The sequence below is a fragment of the Emydura macquarii genome, unplaced genomic scaffold (assembly GCF_026122565.2).
Source record: "Emydura macquarii macquarii isolate MOO-44397 ecotype Brisbane River unplaced genomic scaffold, CSIRO-AGI_Emac_v2 contig_2846, whole genome shotgun sequence".
Taxonomy (NCBI): domain Eukaryota; kingdom Metazoa; phylum Chordata; order Testudines; family Chelidae; genus Emydura; species Emydura macquarii.
The window spans coordinates 4,965,132-4,988,548 of NW_027132983.1; the positions used below are offsets into that span (position 1 = coordinate 4,965,132).

The 23,417-nt window shown below is 42.1% G+C and overlaps 1 protein-coding gene across 1 annotated transcript in view; it reads left to right on the forward strand.

Annotated features, from left to right (window-relative positions):
- Positions 1–23,417, forward strand: part of LOC137166403 (sodium- and chloride-dependent GABA transporter 3) — a 153,612-nt gene that overhangs the window by 21,884 nt on the left and 108,311 nt on the right. Inside the window, exon 6 of the mRNA XM_067568108.1 lies at positions 15,921–16,053. Coding sequence (XP_067424209.1) covers positions 15,921–16,053 — 133 coding nt within the window. The remainder of the gene's footprint in view (positions 1–15,920; positions 16,054–23,417) is intronic.

Consider the following 23,417-nt stretch of genomic DNA (forward strand, 5'->3'; position numbering starts at 1 on the left):
ATGACTGCTTCCCATTACGATCAGCACTGGGAATTGTACGGCCCATGCTCTGTCTACCGGTCTGGAAAGAAATGTACAACTCAGTGACTTTCCAAAAGAGAATTCATACATTTTGGAATTTTATTAGCAGCTCCTTATCCATTTTGAATATATACCATACGTTGGCCCATTTAGTGGTCATGGAGTATTGACATTTGGAGAGCACAAGTGGGTGTCCGTTGATAACTGGCATAGAGTAGGTGGGAGTACTCTTGCAAACCTTTGAATGTGAGTTGGTCACTGTTTCCACGTCGGAATGGAACTCCAGAGAAGTAAAAGGGAGTGAGTGTTCTAAAGGAGGAATGTACACTCAGTAGTTTCAGATCCTTTAGCCATCCATTTTCCAAAGAACCAAAGGGCTCAACTCAGCCCTTGGCTGCTCAGCTTCCTTTGACTATCAGTGGGAATTTGGCACGTACTTCCTTAGGTGCTTTTGAAAATCCACTATTCATTCCAAGCATGCATATTAGGGACCTGATTCTGCTGCCTTTCAAGCCAGTGGAAGCTTTGCCGTAGACTTCCATCAGCAGAGGAGTAGGCTGTTGGTGGTATCCACATTTCTTCTGCATATGGGTTATTTCAGGACTTGCTGAGCCCTCATTGCAACATCATGATATTAAATAATGTTTGCATTTAATTGCCCATTTTACTTTATGCCATTTTTACATTATTATTACTACTACTACAAGGTTAGTGTGACAAGATTAGATAAAGAAAATTCTGAAAGGATTCTGTTCCTTTTTGGTCATTCTCATTGTCAAACATATTAAATAAATCCCCATTTCCTGGCTTATAATGTTATCAATATGCTTATTCATCTCTTATTTTATTTTCATGCCACTACTTGTCTTCATGGAGTCTTGCAGATTAATACACGCAGAGAAAGGTCCCTGTAGAGAGTTCACACTCTGCTTCCCCACTCCTGCAAAGGAAAGCGAGTGAATCTGAGACTGAAGCCAGTAAGATTCCACATAGACATAGCCCTGAAAAATTAGAGTATAAATGTATACAATGTACAGACAAAGAAGAGGGAATGTATGAGGCATTTGAATTGTTGAGGTTTGGCAGACCTCTAGTTTCATTAGGATATATATTTGTTTGCATTATTTTAAGTTTAGTATGCTATAAAATAGTAACCCAAAGTTTAGGGATTGGAGTTGTAAGCATTTTTCTATTTAAAAGTGCATATGTAAATTTCATGTAGGGGAGAAGAGTTCCATTCCCCTTTTACCAAAGTCCTGTGCCATGAAGCTGCCTTTTAACATGGATTTCTCTTATTCTGTCACCACACAGTCATTAAATCCAAACAGAAGAGCACTCGGAGAGAGTGACCCATCATTCACTTTATTGAATACATTAACAGCTACTTTTTTGTACATATTCCATGTAGGGCACAGAACCAAATGGAGAATATAATTTGACTTATCTACTTTCTCCTTTTAAAAAAGAAAGCCATCTCTCAGATTCCATATTAGAAAAATATCATTTGTAATAATCGCTACCTCTGGTGCCTAGCCCAATAATGTACTGTACCATCTATTTCCATTTAGCAAGTAGTTATGAGACCTAACATGGAAAAAAAATTTCCTCAAAGTAAAGAAGTTACAGAAAGTGACATGAATGGGAAATATAAACTGGGAAATATAGACAGCTGAGGTAATAATAAATTCATGTTAGTTTCACTAAGAAGGATGCATTTTTATTTACCCTGTGCTGGGCAGTAACCACTTCATTACTGCTGAATGTATAAAACATATAGTTTTAAAAGCACATCCAAAGTTGTTTCTTACACTTAGTCTATCACCTTCAAAGTCTTAGGGCCTGATTCTCAGTTATTGTAAGGCCACATTAGACGACTCTGACACTGTAAAAGGCACTTAGAGTGGGTGGAAATTTACAACTACCTTCTAGCCACTTTAAGGCCCCTTTACACCTCACAAGCAGCATAAAGGACCTTAGTAGTGTAAATCAAGCCCCTAATATTGGCATTTCAAAGGATGTTACTGCCTTTGATCAATGTAGAGACACTAACGCAGAAACCAGCGGAAAAAGTGTTTAGTTTTCATTAGCCAAGATATTCACGTTCCTATTTATTAAAAACAAACAAACAAATTAGTTTAGTGCTCACAAGTAGTAAAAAAATTAATAACATTGGCTTGAACTATGAATAACATGGGCAGACTTGGTGAAAATATCTTTTCACATCTCTGCCAAATCATCTCAGTCCTTACCTGCAGCCTCCTTTGCTTTTTCATCCTTTGAGCACAGATGGTGATAGCCATACTTAATTATTCCATGCTGCAGACCAAATCTCCAGGTCTTGCCAAGATGAACTGGCTGCAAGATCTGACCAGGGAGTGGCAGTGCTGGGAAGATGGCAGTAAGACATTTTTATGCTCCTCTCACTGTGGAGCCGTCTGGGGGCCAACTAATCCCCTGCGTCAATTAGAGCAACCTAAAGGCTGCTCAATTGCACTAGCTACAGCAGTCTTCTAGGGCCTGCTCTGTTAGCCAGGGAGTTTTGGAATGTGTTGTGGTCTGGGGCACCATCCCTTTGGTCCACATCCCGTCCGTTTCCACTGATATGACCTTGTGCCCAAGTGGAGGCTATGCTGGCTTTATACCACAGTTCCCTCTACATCAGGGTCATCCCCAGCCTTTTTAGAGCAGCTGTCCACCCTTTTTGTGGCATTCGGGCACAAAGGGGATGAAGCCTGTGTGTTATATTTGAGTTTTTTATTTGTATTATATTTATTAAGTATTTTTTTAACATTCTGATTAATAGCTAGAGCACATGTGCCATTTCCCATTTAAAGAGCCACAAATCCTGGAATATGACAAGTCAGCAATGGTGAAATTACCCTTCTCCCTGCCTGTGTTCTTTACAGGATCTTCTGAACCAGGGGTGCTGGAACTCAGGGCCCTGAGGGTGTGGCAGTGGCTTGAAGAAGTTTCCAGTGTTTACAGTTTTGTTCAATGGCTCTCAGCCCCTCCCCACGATAAAAATTGTTCCAATGCCACTGGTCTGAACTGTTTTGTTCGGTTCAGTTTCACTGACTCAAACAATGGAACTTCCTCGGCTTCCCTTGAGATCTCACTCACTAAGTTTTCTAACAGACCTCATGGTGAGGAAGGTTATTTTGGGTATACGTCCTCCATTTCCTTTTGCTCATTTTCATCCTATTATTCATAGCAATAAGTTTTTAGGTCATCCTAAACCATTCCTTTCTCTCCCTATTGTTTCCACCCTTCAGATACATAGAGAGTTACATTTTCCCTTTAGTTTCCCCTTAGCTTGGAAGAGAGGCTGCTGTTACTTTCTCCTCCAGTGCAGACAAACTTGAATGCTATATGTTGTTCTGATAGGACCAGCAGAGCAGTACCAGAGCCCGAGAGACACCTTGGTGCTACTTCCAGTCATAAAAAGAGTTGCCCCAAAAAGATAAGGGAAGAACGAGCAGAAATTGTTCACAGCAGTGGTGCCCTGGGGGTGGAGAGGAGAGGCAATGTCATGTGGGCCTCTGCTTTTGATTTTTAAGATTCTTTTTGTGAGAAAGTAGGAAAGTGAAAACGATGGGGGAATATGCTAACAATGTATGTTGTTTATAAATCTTGTCAGTGCTTGTGGAGGAAGCTGAGCCCTCTTCTGTAAACAACATGTCACAAGCACCTGTGTGAGATAAACTTCCTCCTTGGGAACTGTGTAATACAACAAATGTCACTTTACTCATCTGTGCATTACTTGGCAAATGTTTCACTTGGACTTTCAGTGTTTCTGGAGTTACTGGAATCATCCGAGTCTCTTTCTGACTGGTTTAGCATTGGGCTTTCTAGCCAAGGATGAGTTTTGCTCTCTAATTAGAAAGCTGAATGAGAGATTAAAGCCATTTGTGTGACATCTGAATTAGGGATTTGACAGATTAAAATTTTGTAGATGGTAGGGAGAAAGATATATGCACACATGTACCAGAAGTGCATTTTTATATACTGCTGTACTCAAAATAATATTAGATGTGCTGTAAATAAACAATAACAATTACATAGGCTCTGGAGAAAGAGAGAGAAAGAGATGGAATTAGGCAAAGTGTATATCTTTAGGGAGAAATTCCTGCACTGGCACTGAAGGACTGGTATTGTTCTGCTGAACTGGGAGACAGGCTACACAGGGAACTGAGCATTGTCAGTGGAGACTAACACCTAACTCCAGTGGGGCTCCCTGTGTGCTGCTGCTTCTCAGGAAGGTTAGGGACAAGGTGGTCAAAGTCTGGGACCACTCTTGCTCCATGACCTTGTTACAGAGTGACTGGCCCTTTAAGGGGAAAAGGGGCCAGTCCCACCTGTGCTTGAAGGGGTTAAATTTGTTAGTGACTTGGCAACCCACATCACCAACACCAACCCATGTGGAGAAGGTCAAGGGGATGCACCTTACGGGAGGAAACCAAAACAGGGCCACCCTGAGCCAAGAGAAATGTCCTAGAAGCTGCAACAGGCTTAGTGGGTAGATTCACTTTAACCTGGACTCCCACAGCAGTGACTTGGGCTGGGCTCTGGAGAACTTGGCTGTGAATGAATATAAAATTCTTGCTGTGTCCCTGGCTAAAGAGATACAAATAAGAAAGTGACCCCAACAGGCCTCCTGCCCCCATTAGTTGTAAAGGAAAAGCATCTTGTAAACTGCTCCAAGCAGAGTAGACACTAAGGGATTTTCCTAAATAGATTGAATCTGTTCTTCAGTTTCTCCTAACCATGAAACAATGCATTAAGTAGCCTGGGACATTGCTTTCAACAATGTATTGGCTGCAGTTACATCTCTTGCTATTAAAAAGTGTGCTGCAACCCTGACCATTGGAAAGCTTTACTAAAGAAGCCCTTTCCCAGAAAATGGAGTCTCTGGGAAATATAGTGCCCTGGAAAAGTGCACTTGTGGAAAATGAGGTAAACACATTATCCATCTTTCAAAATCACAGTCCTCAGGTTGGGATGAGAGGTTATTTTTCAGCTGTAAATAGTAAGGAGCAGAGGTTAACACATAATCACTGATGTTCTCCTTCCTGCCAGTTCCAGCACTGGAACACAGTTTTTCTCTTTGTGATTTTCTTTGCTGAATTACTAAATGTAAGGTATATTAGCATGCTCACACAAACTAAAGACATTTTCAGTAAGTGTATAACTGCTTTCCCTCCTGCAAGCATTTTATCTCTCCAAGCTTTGCTATTGCATATGTGTGAGCGCATGATAACTGAAAAGGTGGAAGGCGATAACCAGTAGTCACAGGAAGCTCACAGAATTTAGAGAGGGAAAAGATATACTGGGCTGGCTACATTCCCTTTCCAACACAAGAATGGTCCATCTTGGACATGTTCTTGTGCTTGAAACATGCTCCTGTTGCTGACAACCCCATCCTCCCTCTCCCATCGCCCCCCTCTTCCGTCTTTCTCCCACATTACATCTTGACAAGCTAAAAATGTCTTGCTTCTTTGGGGCAGCCACAGTCTTTACTGTACACCTATACAGTACTTAGCACCATGTTGCCTGGATGGACCGTTTTTGTCTTATTGCAATACAAATGGTGATGGTAATTTGCCCAGCCTAGTTTTAAATATCCCAGTGACAGAGCAGCAAACATTTTTCTTGGGATGTGAACCTGCAGCATAAGAGATTTCACCATTTATTCTAATATTCACTCAGAATTTACCTCATCTTCATTTAATCCCATTACTTTTAGTCATGCGCCTAGACAATTCCTCTCCATGCTTGGGGTTTGCACCTTGCATACACTAAAAAGAAAGCAAAGTCTTCCCTCTTTCTTGTAATTTAGCCAAGCTAGGGGTGGGCAAAAGACAAATCCCACACCCCCACATTTCTGGATTTGTGTGTTTGGGTGCAAAGCACAGGATCAGAGTCCACCCTGATTGTTTTTATTCTGGGTCAAATCTCAATCAGGAGAGGCCTACTGAATTACCAATTCCAGTTAAAATCTCCAGAGTCGCACTCTTAAGTCTTCACCAAGCCCACACCTGTCTCTGATTTGGGTTCAATCCTCAACACTAAAATCCAAATAAACCCTCCTTGATACATCTTCAGTCATTTGATATTTCCTTTAACGTGCTCAAATGTCACAAGTCCCCTGGCTTCTCTCTCAGGCCATTGATGGTTTGAGCAATTGAGATGTTCTAAATATGAAAATTATTTCCAAATCCCAATCAATTTCTATTTTAGAGGGGAAGGAACTATTAAACAAAATGTAGTTAATGATTGCACCTGTGTTTCAGTTATTGAAAGCCAAATCTATTTTACACAGTGTATCAAACTTTGGTGGCAGTATATTTCAAGGCATCTCTCCTTAGAAATGGATTGTTACAACCATAGTTCTTAATAACAAATTATTCTGTGGTAACCAGTGTTCTTGGGCTTTCCCCACTTAGATTTTTTTTATTTATGGTGGAAGATTAGTTTCTTGAATAGAACATTAATTAACCTCCCTGAACCCAACTTCCCTCATGCCTCCCACCCACAAAAAGCCTAGGAGAATAGATAGGCATTGCAACATTATCTTAAGATCAACACGTGTGGTCTGTCAGACTAATGAAGGAAGTGGATTCCAGGGGGTTAGGATTCAAGGCACTTCACTAGAAATACCTGTCACCATAGCCTTTTGTCACCCTTTTGAAAGGATAGGTTATGTGGTGCACATAAGGAGAGAAGTGGTCTTTGAAGCAACTAGGACTCAAACCATTTAGTGCTTAGAAGATCAAAGGAAACACCTTGAATTGCACCTGGACTCTCTGGAGAGTACGATGGAGCATAGATTTAAGATGTTCCCTTTGGGAAAGTTTGCATGCACAGAGGAAGGCAAATGCTGATTGTTTCAGGATAAATCGTTGTTTTGGCTAAAATAAATAAGTGAAAAGAACCTTTTCTCAGAAGCTCTCATAATGATCTATTTGGAGAAGTGAGCATGATTAAATTATCATGTAGGGAACATTACGTTTCATTCTATAATGAACAGGAAGACTAAACTTCAGCTGGTGTAAGTCCCTGCTCATCCACAGAGAGTGTGAACAGCACCGAATCCTCCTTTGCAGGCTAACCCGTCACTAATTCCTATAAACTGACTGATAGAAGCAAAGCCCAAAGAAAACACTCATTTGCCATGTCTGCCGTTGCGTGCTACATCTGGCATGGTACCTCTGCCAAGGCACATCACCACCAGTAGCCTGCACCCTCACGCAATAAGCCAGGTTGAAATGGCAAAACACCAGAGCAGAGCAAGCCAAAGTCACAATGGAAAGCTCAGGCACAATGAAGTGCAATAGAATAGTAACCTAACTCAACACTCAGCTCATCTGACTAAGGATTAGTCTAATTTGGAAATGATACCTAATTTCTCTCCTTTACCCATGGTCTAAGAAAGCTCCCAAATACAGTACGGCTTCAGTATTTCAAATGACTCAATATGCAAGCAGTAAAACAGCCAAGAATCTACCATGTCTGTCAAGGACTTGTGGCTGATGGCCGGCTTTTCTCAGTGGGTCTCGCACCTTCCTGCTTGTAGTGGGCCAGGAAGTTGCCCGTCACCCCGTCTTCCCACAAGGGGGTACCCGCTCCTCCGGGTCCCAGCCCAGGGGCCCTATAAGAAGCAGCTAACTGCTTTCCAGACGGCACACTCTTCCCCCTAATTTTCCCCCTCCTTCAGTCTTTCTGGCTTCTGGAGCTGGTACCTTCCTCCTCACTGCTCCACCACAGCGCTCTGCTCACCAGCTCGTTCCTCGGCACAGCTCCGTACTCCTATCACCACCGCTCAGCACTCCTCTCACCTCACCACAGCACAGCACTCCTCTCACCTCACCACAGCACAGCACTCCTACTTCCTCCAGCTCGTGCACTGTGTGTTTGGGGCGGAGCCCTTTTATGGAGCACCTGGCTGATCACTAATCAGCCTCAGCTGCTCCTAATTGCCCCCAGTGGTTCTGAGTGAGTCAGCAGGGAACAAAGCCCGGAGCATTCTGGGGCTCACATATCTCCCATCCAGCACTCTTCTACTGCCTTCTGCCTTCACCATATCACAGACTAATACTCTAACTCATCCCACAGCTCAGCTTTCTCACATGCCACAGAGTCACTAGTTAATTCTGAGATGCAAAAGTGAGCCTGTGTTCCTTTTCCCTCCCTGAGTGCCCCTGTAAGCTATTGCTCCAGATATTCTTTTATAGGTAGATGGCCAGCTGAGTTGCTCAGGAAAAAATTAATATCTTCCATCATGGCTTTTAATATGATCTCATAATAGCAAAAAAAAAAAAAGAAAAAAGAAATGGAGAAGTCTATCATCTATACCTTAATCAGTCACTCCATACAGTACCGTGGGTTTTATGGTACGTGGATCTCTTGGATGATATTGAGGCCCTCTGCTCAGTGGTGAATTTCATGCACTGTGATCAAGTGGTACTCCCAACTGCTCCAACCACGCAAGATCGCTCGCACCGTCTTCCTGTGACTGACTTTCATTACTAAGTAAATAATAACAACACAAACAAAGCACCATCCCAAGCATTCTCCACAAGCTCGGCTGTTCCTTTGGTTCCTACTATAGAACCTCTCTGTCTCAGACCTGAGTTCCTCCAGTCCAGAGAGCTCCACCTGTTCCCAGCATTTCCCTCTGTATTCTGGGTGGTGTTAACAAGCCGCATTGGCTGCACCGAGTCAGGAGGAAAACAGATGAGCCCTGCCATGTTATTACAGGTAGCTCACAATCTGTGATCCTTTCTGCTTGCTGTGACATACAGGATGGGATTTTCAGATGTGCACAGTGTTAGCTTAACTTTGCGCCCATTGGAGTAAATGATAAAATTCCCATTGACTTCACTGAGAGCAGAGTTAGGCCAATGTTGAGTACTCTTGACAAACCTGAGGGTCCTCGAGTACTGTGTTTTGTAAGGTCAGGCTTTTCCCCCAGTGTCTTTGGCTGAACATTTTCTCTCAAACTACTGTTGTGCTAGTGGGCTACTGCCCTCCACTGCATGGATGTCTACTTTTCAGTGGTTCTATGTGCATGTAGTTTGTGAAAAGCTTTGGGATCCTTTAGGATGAATACATGCTAAGGGAATGTTTATTATTATGAGGACTATTATTTCCTTATTGCAATCACTCCAAAGTACCTTGCAGCCAGGCAAAGCTTTCAGTAGGTAACATCATTAAAATCACAATTAAATCTTAATTTAATCCATGACCATGTGATATGAGCTCAAATTATAACTGATCAGCTTGTGGTTTGCAATGTCTTATATTGACAGACAGTTCTTCAGCTAGGGGCAAGTAGAGCAGCTTCACAGAAGTCAGTTGAGCCCTGATTATTTATACCAGCTGAGAATCTGACACTGTGTGTTGTGTACTGGTTGTTTGTACTGTGCTTGTGTAAAATGGAATAAGATTGTATAATTGCTGTCAAAGGGACTGTCACAAAACTGTTATGTGTTTCTCACCTGGCATTGGCCACTATCGGAAGACAGGATACTGGGCTAGATGGACTATTGGTCTGACCCAGCATGGCCTGTCTTATGTTCTTATGTTCACAAGGTGGGTATCTCATGGATCTCACCGATTGTTTAATTTCACATAGGATAGCAACCATCAAAGGAAAGAGAGTATACGGAGGAAAATAGCAAAGAGGGTTAGATAGGAATTTTTCAAAAAGTGCATAGCCATACTTCATCTCCACGTGCAATTTGACAACATTTCTTGTTGCTCCATTAGATTGCAGTGGAAAAGCACAATGCATTGAAACAGGCTGTATTGTTTTACTATGTGTTACTGTACAGACAACTTTCAAATGGATAACACTGTGTCAGTATATCCTCCACTGTTGTAGTTTCTATCCTTGGCTACAAAGGTTTTGCCTGCTGGGATCAAAGCCAGGCTCTCTATAATGGTGTTTGTACATTGTAATTGCAGGCAGAGTTCTAGCCTGGTTGACTTAATAGCAGTAGATGGTGGAGTTTTTTTCCCCTGAGAACTGGTCTGACCATGCCTTGCTATGGACCTGCAAGATTCTAACATGGTCCACAAGCTGAGGAGGCTGTGCTGTTTAGGGAGCCTGTACTGGATCGAACCCAAGTTGAGTTAAGATAGGGCTGTAGATGATTCTGCCCCTATTTGTTCTGGGTTCCTGTGTATAAAATCTCTGTGTCTCGGAGTCAGAGTCTTACACTGAGTAGCATTTTACTCCACGGACAGAATGGGACTATTTGAGGACTTAGATTCTTAAATATGGCTACGAGTGGCAGATTCAGGCCTTGAGTGTGTTGATATCATGAGGCAAAATGAATGTCAGCTTAAAGTACCAGAACCCATCAGAAAGTTCCTGGTGTTATTCTACAGCATTTACTGGCTGGATTCTCTGGTCCATCAACTTCACTTTGTGCATGGTATGTGAGTGGTGCCAATAGCATGTAAGTTAGTATCCAGCTCTTACTTGCATGGAGAAAAGTGAACTTTAAGTGGCTAGAGAATCACCTCTGTTTAGGGGGAATCTTTCCTGGTGCTCTGTCAACCTACTCCCTTATCTCCTGCTCCAGAATCACTCCTCCACTCAAATAAGAAGGCAGGCAGCATGTTGGGGAGGAAAGAGGAGTAGAGGGGGCATGTCAGGGGAGACAAGTGGATGTGGCAGAGTTAGGCCCTATTATGGCTGATTCTCTGTTGGCTGCATAAGGTCCCTGAGGGTTTATACAGGATCTCTGCAGCTTTAACTCACACTGGGGCTGGTAACTTAGGGTAGGGCCCTTCTTTTTGTTCCATCTGACAATATCTAGCACAATGGGGTCCTGGTCCATGACTGGGGCTCCTTGGTGCTGCGGTAATACAGATAATTAATAATAATAATCAAGGAACTGTGATCAGCTCTTCTGTGAGCCCCTCATTCATTGCACAAGCTCTGCTTAGATGCAGTTGAAAATCAAGCCAATGCGTATGTTTAGAATACTTCCTCTTTCCTATCAGTGTAAACTGCAAAATACAAGAATATGAGCAGATAAAGATGAAGGTAGCAGCTAGACTGAATAGAAGTTTTACAAGAGCAGTTTTCAGTCCTGAATGCTTCCTTCATTCGAAAGCTGGCTCTGCTGCCATTATTTAAGCCAGAATCTCAGCAGGAGATCTAAGGATCTGGAACTAGAGGAAGCTGTGTTGTGCCTGGCCAGGGAATCACTGCTAGACCTTGTGCGAGGCTTTCTCTGTCTCTTTCTCCCGTGTATTCTTTGCATACATTGTACTTCATGGCTTAATTATAAGTTCTGTGCTTGTGGCTCGTGGCTTCCTAAGGGGGAAAAAATCTTTATTTTGTTTAAACAAAGAAAAGACAAAACAGATTTTGATGTACTGGAAAAGATTTGAATACTCATTTAAATGCTAGTAACTCCCATTGATTGGCACTATGTGTCTTTTTAAAATGGAGCAGCAAGGCTAATCACACTGGTGCCACAAATCTGCTGCTTGCTCCATACTCTTCTTTACAAATGGCTGAGGCCAAGATTTTAAAAAGTGATTAAGTGATTTTTAGATGCCTCAGTTTTCGGATGCTCAATTGAGATGCCTTAAAGGGACCTGATATTCAGTAAGCGCTGAGCACCAACCCTCTGAAAACAACCCCTTTACAGTGTGTCAAGTGTAGGACCCAAACTAGCTACTTTTGAAAGTCCTTCCCTCAATGCAGCAGTCATTTCACCAGTGGTGATGCTAGCGATAAGCAGAGCAAGCAATTTCTTAGTGTCCCAAGCGGCTGAAGGGGCTCCTGGTTCAGTATTACCCCCCAATACTGTTCATCTGATTTAATGTGGACTTTTTAATGAGTGTATTAGTATGTGTTGGCAGGGCCCAAGCATAATTTTTTCGGGCCCAGTCCAAACCTGTAACACGGGCCCCCTCCCACACACATACCACAATCCCTCATCCCACACATACAATCTCATGAGCCATGAAAAAAATGTTTCTGCATGGTAATGGGGGTTGCAGCCTTGGCTGGGCCCGCCAAGGCCTCCTGGCTCGGGTAAAGTGTACATATTCCCCCCCCCCTCTCGTGGGTGCCCTGTGTGTTGAGTTGATATATCTTTTGGTTTGTGGAAATAATGCAATTAGTATTTTTAGGGGAGGGAGGGAGGGATAAAGGAAGCCCCCAAAATATTCCTGGTTAGAGCCCCCAAAGGACTAGCACAACCTCTGCATTTCATGACCGGGTATTTTGTTTGCAATAAGAAATCACCTTCCAGTGTGTGAACGTTTGGCCATGGAAATACAGAACAGGTATCATTAGTATAATTTATTTAAAAAGAAGATGCTAAAAAAAGCATGAGAGATAAAGAGCAATTTATTTTTTGAAGAATTGCTTTGATTTGTTGCTCAAATTGATGAATTTGAGATTTGGATTTTCTGTGTTTGAGAAAAACAAAAACAAAAAAAAAGCAAAAATTTCAGGATTAAGCTAACACCATGAAGCCAAATTCACACTTAGACATGTCTACACCTACAAGTTTACAGCAGCACAGCTGCACCGATACAGTTGTGCTGCTGTAAGAGAGCTTGTGTAGCCACATTACGCTGACTGGAGAGAGCTCTCCCGTCGACATAATAAAACCAGCTCAATGAGTAATGGTAGCTATGTCAGCAAGAGAGCATCTCCTGCCAACACAGCGCCATGCACATGAGCACTTATGCCAGCAAAACGCATGTCGCTCAGGGAGCCGTTTTTTTCACACGGCAGCGCATCATCCCCTCGCTATCCCTCTCTTTGGTGTCCTTCTGGACCACAAAGGACTTGGAGACCCTCACACTTGCAGTCACCAGTGGTTTATTTACAACATGCACAAGAATCTCCCACCACCATACAGGGCCTTGCCTGGGCCAACCATCTCTGGGGCTGGTCAGGGTCCAGGCAACACCTCTACACTTCCCCCGCCCACTTCTTTCCCATCTGGCCTCTCAACCTCTCTCAGGCCTGGCTTATAACCCCTGCTAGACCAGTAGGGCAGCTGCAGCTCATGGCCTAATCAGACCCCAGGGACGCTGCTCAGCCTGTGCCTATGCACAGCTGCCTCCCCTCAGGCAATGAAGCCCCAGCCCAGGTGCCCGCTCTGCTGCCCCTGAGTTAGCTAAGCTAGTGTGGCAGGGAGCTGACCAGGGGTTCACCCCCCAGCACCTGTCACACACACCCCTTAGCGACAGAAGTTTTGCTCGCATAAGTGCTAGTGTAGACAAGGCCTTACTGTAAGAGATAGCAACTCCAGGAGTTCCAGTGGCATTGTTTTCTCTCTCATCAAGTCTGAAATTGGTCAATAGGTCTCCAGTTGACTACAGGGAGCAAAGACGCATGCAACCACAGCAAGATCAAGCCCATGCTATCGAGTCCTTTCAAATTTATTTTACCTCCCTAAATTGGAGCTGGCATGACAGAGGGCTGACTTAGCAGTTCTTTCCCAGCACCCTGCCACAAACCCCTATTTTGGTAGCCTTGCAACTTCCTTGAGAAGCTCTATAACACCCCCTTTGTTTTCAGCAGGACTTTGAAAGTTAGAAGGGAGAAAGCCCCAGTAAAGTTACTTTTCTTTGCCCCCTAAAATTCCATCCAGGCTTAGCTGAGTTATAAAATGGTTAAAAATTGCCATTTCCCTTCTCTCTCTTGAGTTCCTCAGGAAAATTTTGTTAGCATGCCAAAATAACTAAACAGGAACACTTTAAGAGGTCAGGTCCACACCTCCGTCAAAGCAGCAGCAGCAGCAATGTAACACTGCACTTGGAACACCTGCGAGGTGCAGAAGCAGCTGCTGGAACACTGTGAGGGGTGGTATGGGTGAGAGCTTGGACAGATTTTTTTCTCCCCAACCAAAGCACCTGACCTAATGCATGGCTCCAACATCTTGTCTCCCACCTCTGAGGAAGGAAGCAGAGGAGAGGTGCCATATGGGACAGGAGCCTCCCATTTACTGTGGGGAAAAAGAGAGAGCTGGGTCCGGCTTCCCCCAACCATGACCAATGGTCCATCTTTCTGGGATAACAACCTTCTCCTGCTGTCAGCTAATGTAGTTAGTCCTTCAGCTAAAATTGTAGCAGTCTGTGCAGTGGTGCTGAATGTTCAAATCCTGCTGATGATGTATGATGCAGAAGTTGGTAGTTGTACAAAAAGTCTTTTTTACCCTTTTCCTTTAAAAATAGGAAATTATATTAAAAATAAAACTGTTAAATATTAGTTAGGTATCTGTGCAATCTTAATTCAGCCCCCTTGTTCATATGCAGTGTGATACAGATAATTACATGATCACAGGCTTTTTTTCCCCCCAGGACCCTGCCTCACTCAGTACTTGATTGGATGCACCACGGGGGGGGGGGGGGGGGCAGAATGAAAGTTTTTAATGTAGATTTTTTTAAAAAGTAATATACTTATATAATATAAAATATTGGCCTTATAGAAGCATATCCAAAATTATCTGAGTGTGCACAGACCAATAATAATAAAAAATTAATAATGATACATTGTATCTAGTGTCTTCAGCCACAGGAAATGAGAGTACTTATGAACTGTAATTAATTAATCTTCACAGTGCCTCTGGGAGGTAGCATGCCCTGTGTCTCAGAGATTGCAGATAACATTGAATGCAGATCCCCACAGAAGCTTTGTTCAATAAAAGGCATAAAAGGTTTTAAGGCAGGAGATGAAAGGTATATAGAAGGAAAAATAAAAAAACACAGAGAGCCAACTAGTCCATTCTTCCCCATTTGGCAGATTTAACCTGAGTAAGGATTGATATCGCTGAGGCTTATGCTGTTGTATCACCCCAGTTTGACACCAGATATGCCAAGCTGCAGAACCCCATCTTGTTTCCATGACCAGAATTTGTGGAAACTTCATAGGTGAAGTGTAATTATACTGCATGCAGTTGGGCACATGGCTAATTACTTGCCATAAGCAGCTCAGAGATCACTAAGCACTTTGGTACCTATGGATATATAATTAATTCAAAGTGCCATCTTAAATCAACCTCAACTGCTGATTTCAGACACTGACAGTCAGCCTTTCACTGCTCTGGTAAATTCAGCTTCCTTTAGAAATGTCTTTCAATTCCCCATAGACTCTCTTAATTCCGAAAGGAGATGAAATGCCTTAAAGGGATTCATGAAATGGATTAGTTGGGCAGAACAAAATTCTTGTTCCTACTTGTAACCCCTTTATTCAATGCATCATAGAGTTTTACGTTTTATTTACAGGGAACGTTGGGGCTGACAGACAGAGAATTGACATTATTTGTAACTCCATGATTGTTTACTACTAAAAAATCAAAGCACATAGAAAGGGCAGCTGCATGCCCAAGATAAGAAAATAATTCTAAAGTGAGGAAGCTTGGTCTTGTGGTTAAAGTACTGCACTGAGATTCAGGAGACTTGAATTCAGTTCATGGCTCTGCCACAGACTTCCTGTATGCAATTGGGCAAGCCACATGATTCCTCTGTTGCAGCTTCAGTTCCCTATCTACAAAATGGGGAAAATTATACTGCCTTTCTCCAACCCTTTCTCCCACTTGACTATTTAGATTGTAAGCTGTTCCGGGCAGAAACTCTCTATTATAATATTTGTACAGTGCCTAACACAATTGGGCCTCGGTCTCGATTGGTGTCTTTGGTGCTGCTGTAATACATATAATAATAACAACAATGGAAGGTAGGAATCACATTGCACTTATTGCTTCTAAGGCCTTCTTTCTCAGCACGGTGCATTCTCCATAGGCAGTTGCCAGTTCTCTACCTAATTAAAGCAGACTAATTTTTGACCAAATGGTGTACAGTTACTGTGTTCATAGTTTTGCTAAGATTCTAGCATTTCACTATCATAATTTTTGCAGACGCAGGGTGTTAGCCATATCGGATGGAATTGAACACATTGGGAATCTCCGCTGGGAACTGGCATTGTGTCTCCTCGCTGCTTGGACTATCTGCTACTTTTGCATTTGGAAAGGAACAAAGTCAACTGGGAAGGTAAGAATGAAAATGCTGTGTGTTCCCTGGTGCACTACAGGACTTGCAGCCTCAGAATACATGTGAAAACTAGGGTTACTTAACTTGGAGAGGAGGAAAGGGAGAAGACTTTCCTACTCTGAAAAAAACCTTTAAATGTGTGGGGCTTGATTCTCACTTAGCTTGTGCTGTGTGATGTCATTTACACCTGTGCAAAGTGGATGTAAACTGCTACCAAATCAGAGGCTAGTGTAACAGGGTGGCTGGCCCCTTAAGGAGAGAGTGGTTTCAGTTCATCTATGACAAGCATCACTCACCTTCCCAGGTGAGGAGAATGAAAGTCAGGTGACCCATCAGGTCCTCAGTAGATAAGGAAGAGGCGTGGAGAGAGAAGGTGCTGCAGATGATTGTTGGCAGATGCCTGTAAATATTGCAGAGAGTAAGAAGGCACCTGCAGATCCCTGAGCCACCAGTGGGAAAGGAGGCTTGTGGAGAAGGCAAAGAAGGCCAAACTCCAGGCTCTGAAGTGCTGGAGAATAGGAAGATGGACATCAGGGTGGATGGGCTGTGCCCAACAGGAGACTGGGATGGAAAATACTTTATTTTTGAGTTTATTTGATGTTGTTAAACCAAAATCCAAGAAGGATGGTGTTATTGGACACATGACTTTGGTGGAAGTTATCAAGAAGTGTGAGTGAAGGGGAAACTGAGGCAGGGCACCACAGAGCCACTCCAGGCCAGGAGGGGGAACTCAGCAGGTGGCTATCCCTGTCTCAGGTAGCATTGTACACCCATCTTGTACTGGTGTAAATGGAGAATCAGGCCCCTGGCATTTCTTACCCTGTTTTGGATAAGAAAGTGTAAGCTATGGTCTCTCCTGAACACTGTATTCCAGATCAGACTACATAGACTTTGCTGTATTAAATTCACAGATGATGCCAATGCCAAATTCTGAACCTCAGATGCAAGGCTTGTGTTGATTTTAATAGGCGGATGGGCACACAGCATCCACGATCTGAATTTGGTCTTAAACTGGAAGGTGTTTCAAGCACCAGTGACAACAGGGAAATAACACAAAGACACCTACAAAATTTAGAAACATAGGCAACATAAAACAAAATGGAATTCATCTGAAAACTAACACCTCTGGAAATAATAATCCCCATGACAGATATCAAGTGGGAGGGAGAAACGTTGAAAGCAGTAATACTGGAAAAACCCGAAGGGTGATGATGGATAACCAATTAGATGAGAACTTGTGATACTATATTGTGCCTTAAACGCCAGAACAAGTCTCTGCTAAATATGCAACTGAGGCATTGCTTCACAGACTAGGGTAGCCATCTGGAGCTAGTGAGATTGCACATGGAATAATGCATGGAGTGCTTCAGTAACAGAAAGATACTGAGGAACGGAAGAGGATTCATAGAAAGAAAATAAAACTATTAAGGGTCTGGAAAACCTGGCTTTAGAGGGAAGATTAAAATAACTGTAGCTAAAAGTTTGTTGTTGTGGGGGTGCTGTGGGACAAATGAAGCAATAAATGTTCACATGTATTTGAAGCATGTACGCCAAGAGGTACAGGAATGGTCTTGGGGGTACAACTAGCAGCAATGGCATGAAATTGAGCAAAGGTCCTGATAGTCAGATCTATTGGATTGTGGAGTAATCACCCCATAGGAAGGGGGCGAATGGAGAGTAATTTTATGTGACTATACAAAACACGTCAGATTATACTGTAGGGAACAGGCGTGTAATGGCAGGGAGAAGGTTTAGGTGACCTCAGACAGCAGGTCTTTTACATCTCTGCTTTTCATTGTTTCACCTAAACGTATCGGGACATGTTCCGTTAGCTTCCTCTACTTCTCCAAGAATGGATCTCAGACTTCAATTGTGAATATGATTAGTCTAACTGAGAGACAAGAATGCTGTTTTTATACCATGGCGCATACCAGAGTGCAGTTACAAAGGAAGAAATTACTCTAATATGTAGAAGGAAGGAATTTTTTTTATTTAGGTGACATTTTGATAACCATGTTCAGGGTGAGGGTGGCTGCTGGCAGGACATTTTGATGACAGCCTGATAGAAAGTCATTTCTTTTCTATTCAGTTGAAATGTTTTGGTAACCTGTTTTCTGAGCAAATATTGAAGTGATTACAAAGATACTGGGGGTAATGGGAGTTGAGCATCCAAATCCCTGATATGGCTTTAGAAATCTCAGCCTAAAACCAAAAGAAGTTGAAGCTGGAACTCTATAGGAATTAGGAGGAAAAGGCTCATTGTATACTCACAGCTCTTAGTCAGGTCATGTACTGCATTTTTGTGCTCAAATAGTTAACAAACAACTAGGTAGCTGCATAGGTGTGTGTATATATATATATATATATATATAAAGTTAATGAATAATATCAAAAGTCTAGCTTTTGCCTTATGGCAAAACAGTGTCCTTCCTTGCTCAGTTATGATAACAATGGGCTGTGTTTTAGGGGCTCTTTCCATTTATTCAACAGCAAGTTAGGACTATAATTTCCTCAGGAGTGCCCGATTTGGGGAGCATCTACTGCCTGGCTGATACATCACTGCCACAAGCAGGTATGGTCTGGTGGATTTAGTATGTTCAGATCCTTTGCTCCTGAGTGCATTTGCTGTGGTTTGTGGTGCTCTCTCGGTAGGGGTGCTCACCCCACATGTGAAATGCGCGCTGTATGAGACTAGTCACCTAAGAGCCTGTGCTGGCAGGATGTCTGTGGGATGCAGCTCACAGCCAGCACTGTCCCTTTCCTTCCATTACTGCTGCTCTTACTTGTAATGGAAGTATTTCATCTTATGCATTGTCATTTCTTAGTTCTGATTAATAACTAGGCCCTTTAACGGAGACTCTTTTCCAGTGTCTTCCCTAGGCCAGTGACACATTTTTGTCCTATAAGAGGAACTTCCCTCTCTGCGGTGGCTGAAGGATTTCAACCCTCTGAGAATTATTGTTTTTGCTTCTAACAGAAGGCTGTGGGAATGTGTGTCTTCTCGCTGCCTCCACTGACTGGTTGGCCAAGGTGGTACAAACAATAATGTGTTGCTGTATGTACTGCCTAATGATGCTGTAGATTAGGGATGACAGAGTAATTTCCTGCATATGTTATAGTTTTTATACTTACTATAATGTTGTTTTAACAGTTTCTTTCAAAGATCTTCCACTTTTTGTCATTGAAGTTGGCTTGTGCATCGTGTGTGCTCACTTTTATCCAAACTTGTTGGGAAAATTTAGGACACTTCCAAGTTCTGTCACTAATAACAAGTCATCTCTGAAGTAAAACAAGACTAGTCTTTTTTAAAAAAATACATTTTAGGTATAGCTTCAAAATGTACAATTCTTTCATACTACCATTCTCCTCCCTCCCAAAAAAACCCAGTTGCTTCCTTACCACCATATTTACTGATTAAATATAGATAACTACATTATGGGCCAGAGCCTCAGATGTTGTAGATCAGTGTAGCTTCACTGAAAGCAGAGCTGGTTGGGAACTGAAATTTCCTTTCTGTGGTAAAAAGCCAACATTTTGGGAAAAATAATTCATTCTGAATTAGAGAAAAAAGCTTAAATTTCAAAATTTCCCACAAGATAAATATTCCAAAACATTTCAATTTGGGACCATTGAAACATTTTGATTCATTTGGATGTTTATAGTATATTAAAATATTAAATCTAATATGTATATATTATAGCTGGTTTGGAACATTTTTGATGAAATATGCTGTTTCATCAAAGTTGAAATGTCTTGTGGAGGTGGATCAGTTTCAACAAAGTTTTCAACAGTAGGATTTTGGAGGTTCAAGATGGATTCTCTGGTTATGGAAAGAGAGAGAGAAGGGTTCGGAGGGTGAAAACCTACCTTTTTTAATCCAAAAATTCACGGTTTTACATAATTCTGTGGCATGAAAATGTTCAAAAGTTTTGGTTGTGTTCCAGTGTGGAATGAAAACAAATTCTGAAACCCTGAAAGTTGTTGCAAAAAGGAATTTCCATCCTCTAGAGAGCTGTATTACAAAGTTGATATAATATTAACATTCATATTTTCATATACAAGTCAAATCAAAGCGATGAAGTTGAAGTGAAACATTTGCAACATTGCTGAAACTGAGCGTCTTTACTCTTTCCTATTCAAAATGTCATTGAAATCGCCACAGTCCCACAAAACATTTCTATTTTGATGAAACTACAGTTTTTAGTGGGAAAACTGTTGTTGAAAACTTTTCAGCCAGCTGTGATTGACATCAGTGTAGCTAGGTCTCCTTATCAGCTCTGAGATCCATCTAGTCCATCAGTCTGTATTCAATAGTGTCCAGCACCAGATGCTTCTGATGTAGACAGTAGGCAGCTGTGGGGTAATCTGCCCTCCATATTAGCTCTTACTCTGGTCTTTAGTAGTTAGAGATTAGTTTAGTATTCTTTCCAAAATGCGGGTTGTCATTAATTGTGATAACTCTGCATATTCTTGTTATTCCTATAAATGCCCCACATGTGAAATGTGCACTGTATGAGACTAGCCTATAAATGCCCAATTCCTTTTTGAATCTTGCTAAGTTCTCGGCCTCAATGACTTCCTGTAGCAGCAAGTCCCATGGTCCAATTATGTATTATAATTCTGTGTATTCCCTTTTATCCATTTTGAGATTCCCATCTTTTCAGTTAATTGGTTGTCTCCTTGCTCTTGTATCATGAGGCAAGGAGATCCAAAGTTTCCAATCTATCTTCTCCACAGAATTCAATATTTTATATATTTTTTTCATGTTCTTGTTATTTGTCTCCTTTCTGGTCCTCACTATTCTAAATAACTTTGTCAGCTGCAAAATATGTAGTGAAATGTGGGTCTGATGTGAGACAACCATGTTTCTGATTTGAGTCCTAGCTTATTCTCTTGGGGCTGGTCTATATTAGGCACCCACATTAGTATAGCGACGTCTCACAGAGATGTGAAAAATCCACACCCCTGAGAGAGATGGCTTTACTGACCTAATCCCTGGTATAGACAGCACCCGTTAGTGGCAGAATTCTTCCATCGACCTAGCTTACGCTTCCTGAGGAGGTGGATTACCAGCTGTGCCGCTGGACTGTTTCATATCCTTTGTGAGATGCTTTAGGCAAGGAATTGATGATTAAACCGACTAGTGCTTCCTTAACCCTAACATCTATGATTCTGTGAAAGCTGCTGGAGAAACTTCAAGGAATCTTACCATTAATAAGACACATTAGTAATAACATATTACAGTGCTAAAGACTTCATTCCTCATACAGCAGTGCTGAGATACAAATAGCCAGCTGGTGTGCAGCCTGCCACAGAACCATGTGGGAAGTGAAAAGATTTGGGCGAAGACATTTGGACATACCCATCTTCTTCTAAAATATGCCACTGTTTTTAATGCCCTATGAATAGGGGCCTACCAAATTCACGGCTGTGAAATACGTGTCTCAGACCATGAAATCTGGCCTCCCCTGTAAAATCTGGTCTTTTGTGTACTTTTACCCTCTACTATACAGATTTCACGGGGGAGACCAGCGTTTCTCAACCTGGAGGTCGCTACCCAAAAGGGGGTTGCAAGGCTATCATTGGAGGGTAGGGTAGTGCTGCCCCTTACATCTGCGCTGCTGCTGGCTGCGGCGCTGCTGTCAGAGCCAGGTAGCCGGAGAGCGGTGGCTGTTGATTGGGCACCCACCTCTGAAGGCAGTGCCGCCAGTAGCAGTAGCAGCACAGAAGTCAGGGTGGCAATACCGCAATCCCTCTACAATAAACTTGTGACCCCCTCCCCCCCATAACCCTCTTTTGGTTCGGGACCCCCATGGTTACAACACCATGAAATTTCAGATTTAAATATCTGAAACCATTAAATTTAAGATTTTTTTTAAATCCTGTGGTTGTGCAATTTATCAAAATGGATCATAAATTTGGTAGGGCCCTACCTATAAAGAGCCCCTCTTCTCTGCACTATATGTTAACTTATTATGAGAAGGGGCTGAATCAGTGCTGTAAAAATGAATCTGTGGTTCCAGGGACTCATAGTGTTTCAAGCCTAAACGTTAAAGCACTGAGACACGCCTCCAGCTTTGCATTCTTATGTATAATACCTGTCCTAATATTTGAAAAGCAATAATGGACAGGGAGGAAAAGTACTATTTAAAAGTGAATCTAGTAGAACAAGGAGCAATAGGCTTGGATAAAAGGACTGAATGGAGATAGTGAAGATTACACACAATTTAGCTCTTCAAGTAATTAATGCAATAAGCATCCCTCAGTCACATGCAAGGTCAGTTTATGGAAGATATCATGTAAAGATTTTGTAGAATCTTTCCTGCTTGCTGCAAGGAGTCAATATAGATGAGCCATTTCATCTCTAACAGCTTGTCTTTGGAATACTTCTGATGAAACCTCAGGAAATATATGGCCTGATCCAAAGTACATTGAAGACTCTCATTGACATCACTGGACTTCCGATCAGGCTCACAAGGCAGTACTGTAGTTAGTTATCCCAGAAGACCAGGCTCTGACAATGGAGGATCTTTGTTACAGATATTAATACCATATCAGTTTGCTTGTTGTTGGGCTGGCCAATGGCTCACTCTTTGCTTTCAATTTACTATTGCTCATTTTAATTATTGGACTCACCAATGAAAAGGCAATAAGCCATGTGATCAGATAAATATTAAATTGCTAAAAGAAAACAACGAACACAACCCTGCCCTCTACAAAGCAGTAAATAAATGCATTCAAATTTACTATTCATTCCAATTTGCTCTCTTGATTTGCTTCATAGAGCAAATTGGGATATGACTGACATAGTCCATTATGGTATTTCTTAATGGTATTTGTCTGGTGAAATCATGATGGTGGGTGGAAAACTGCTTTTGGGCAAAGAAACCTATTTTAATGAGTTTTAAAAGAATGAAAACACATGGCATCTCTCTGCAAAACTATAGGCTGTATTTTTGCCACATATGATTGAGCAAAAAATCAAAATTTTCCAATGTTAAGTGTTAAATTAAAAATGTATTATTGTGTAACACTGAGAGTTGAGGGCGAGTTGTACTCTGAATATCACAATAGTTACATGACCAGAGGAGAGATCATGACTTATAAGTTTGAATGGGTGAACTGATTCAAATCAAATAAGATACCACCTTTCCCATTCCTTTGCCCATAATTTGGATCAAACCCAAATGGAAAGTTATCCTCCCCTGCACGTCTAGGTTCTGACCAGGACTGGACCTGGCAAAGTACAGCACTTTGTGAAAACTTCCTATGGAATTTCAGGGACCAGCTGGAAGTTACAGAAATCTCACAAAAGAGCTTGTTCCTATGAGTTCCTTAGCCCTATTTCACATACTGGAGAGGTT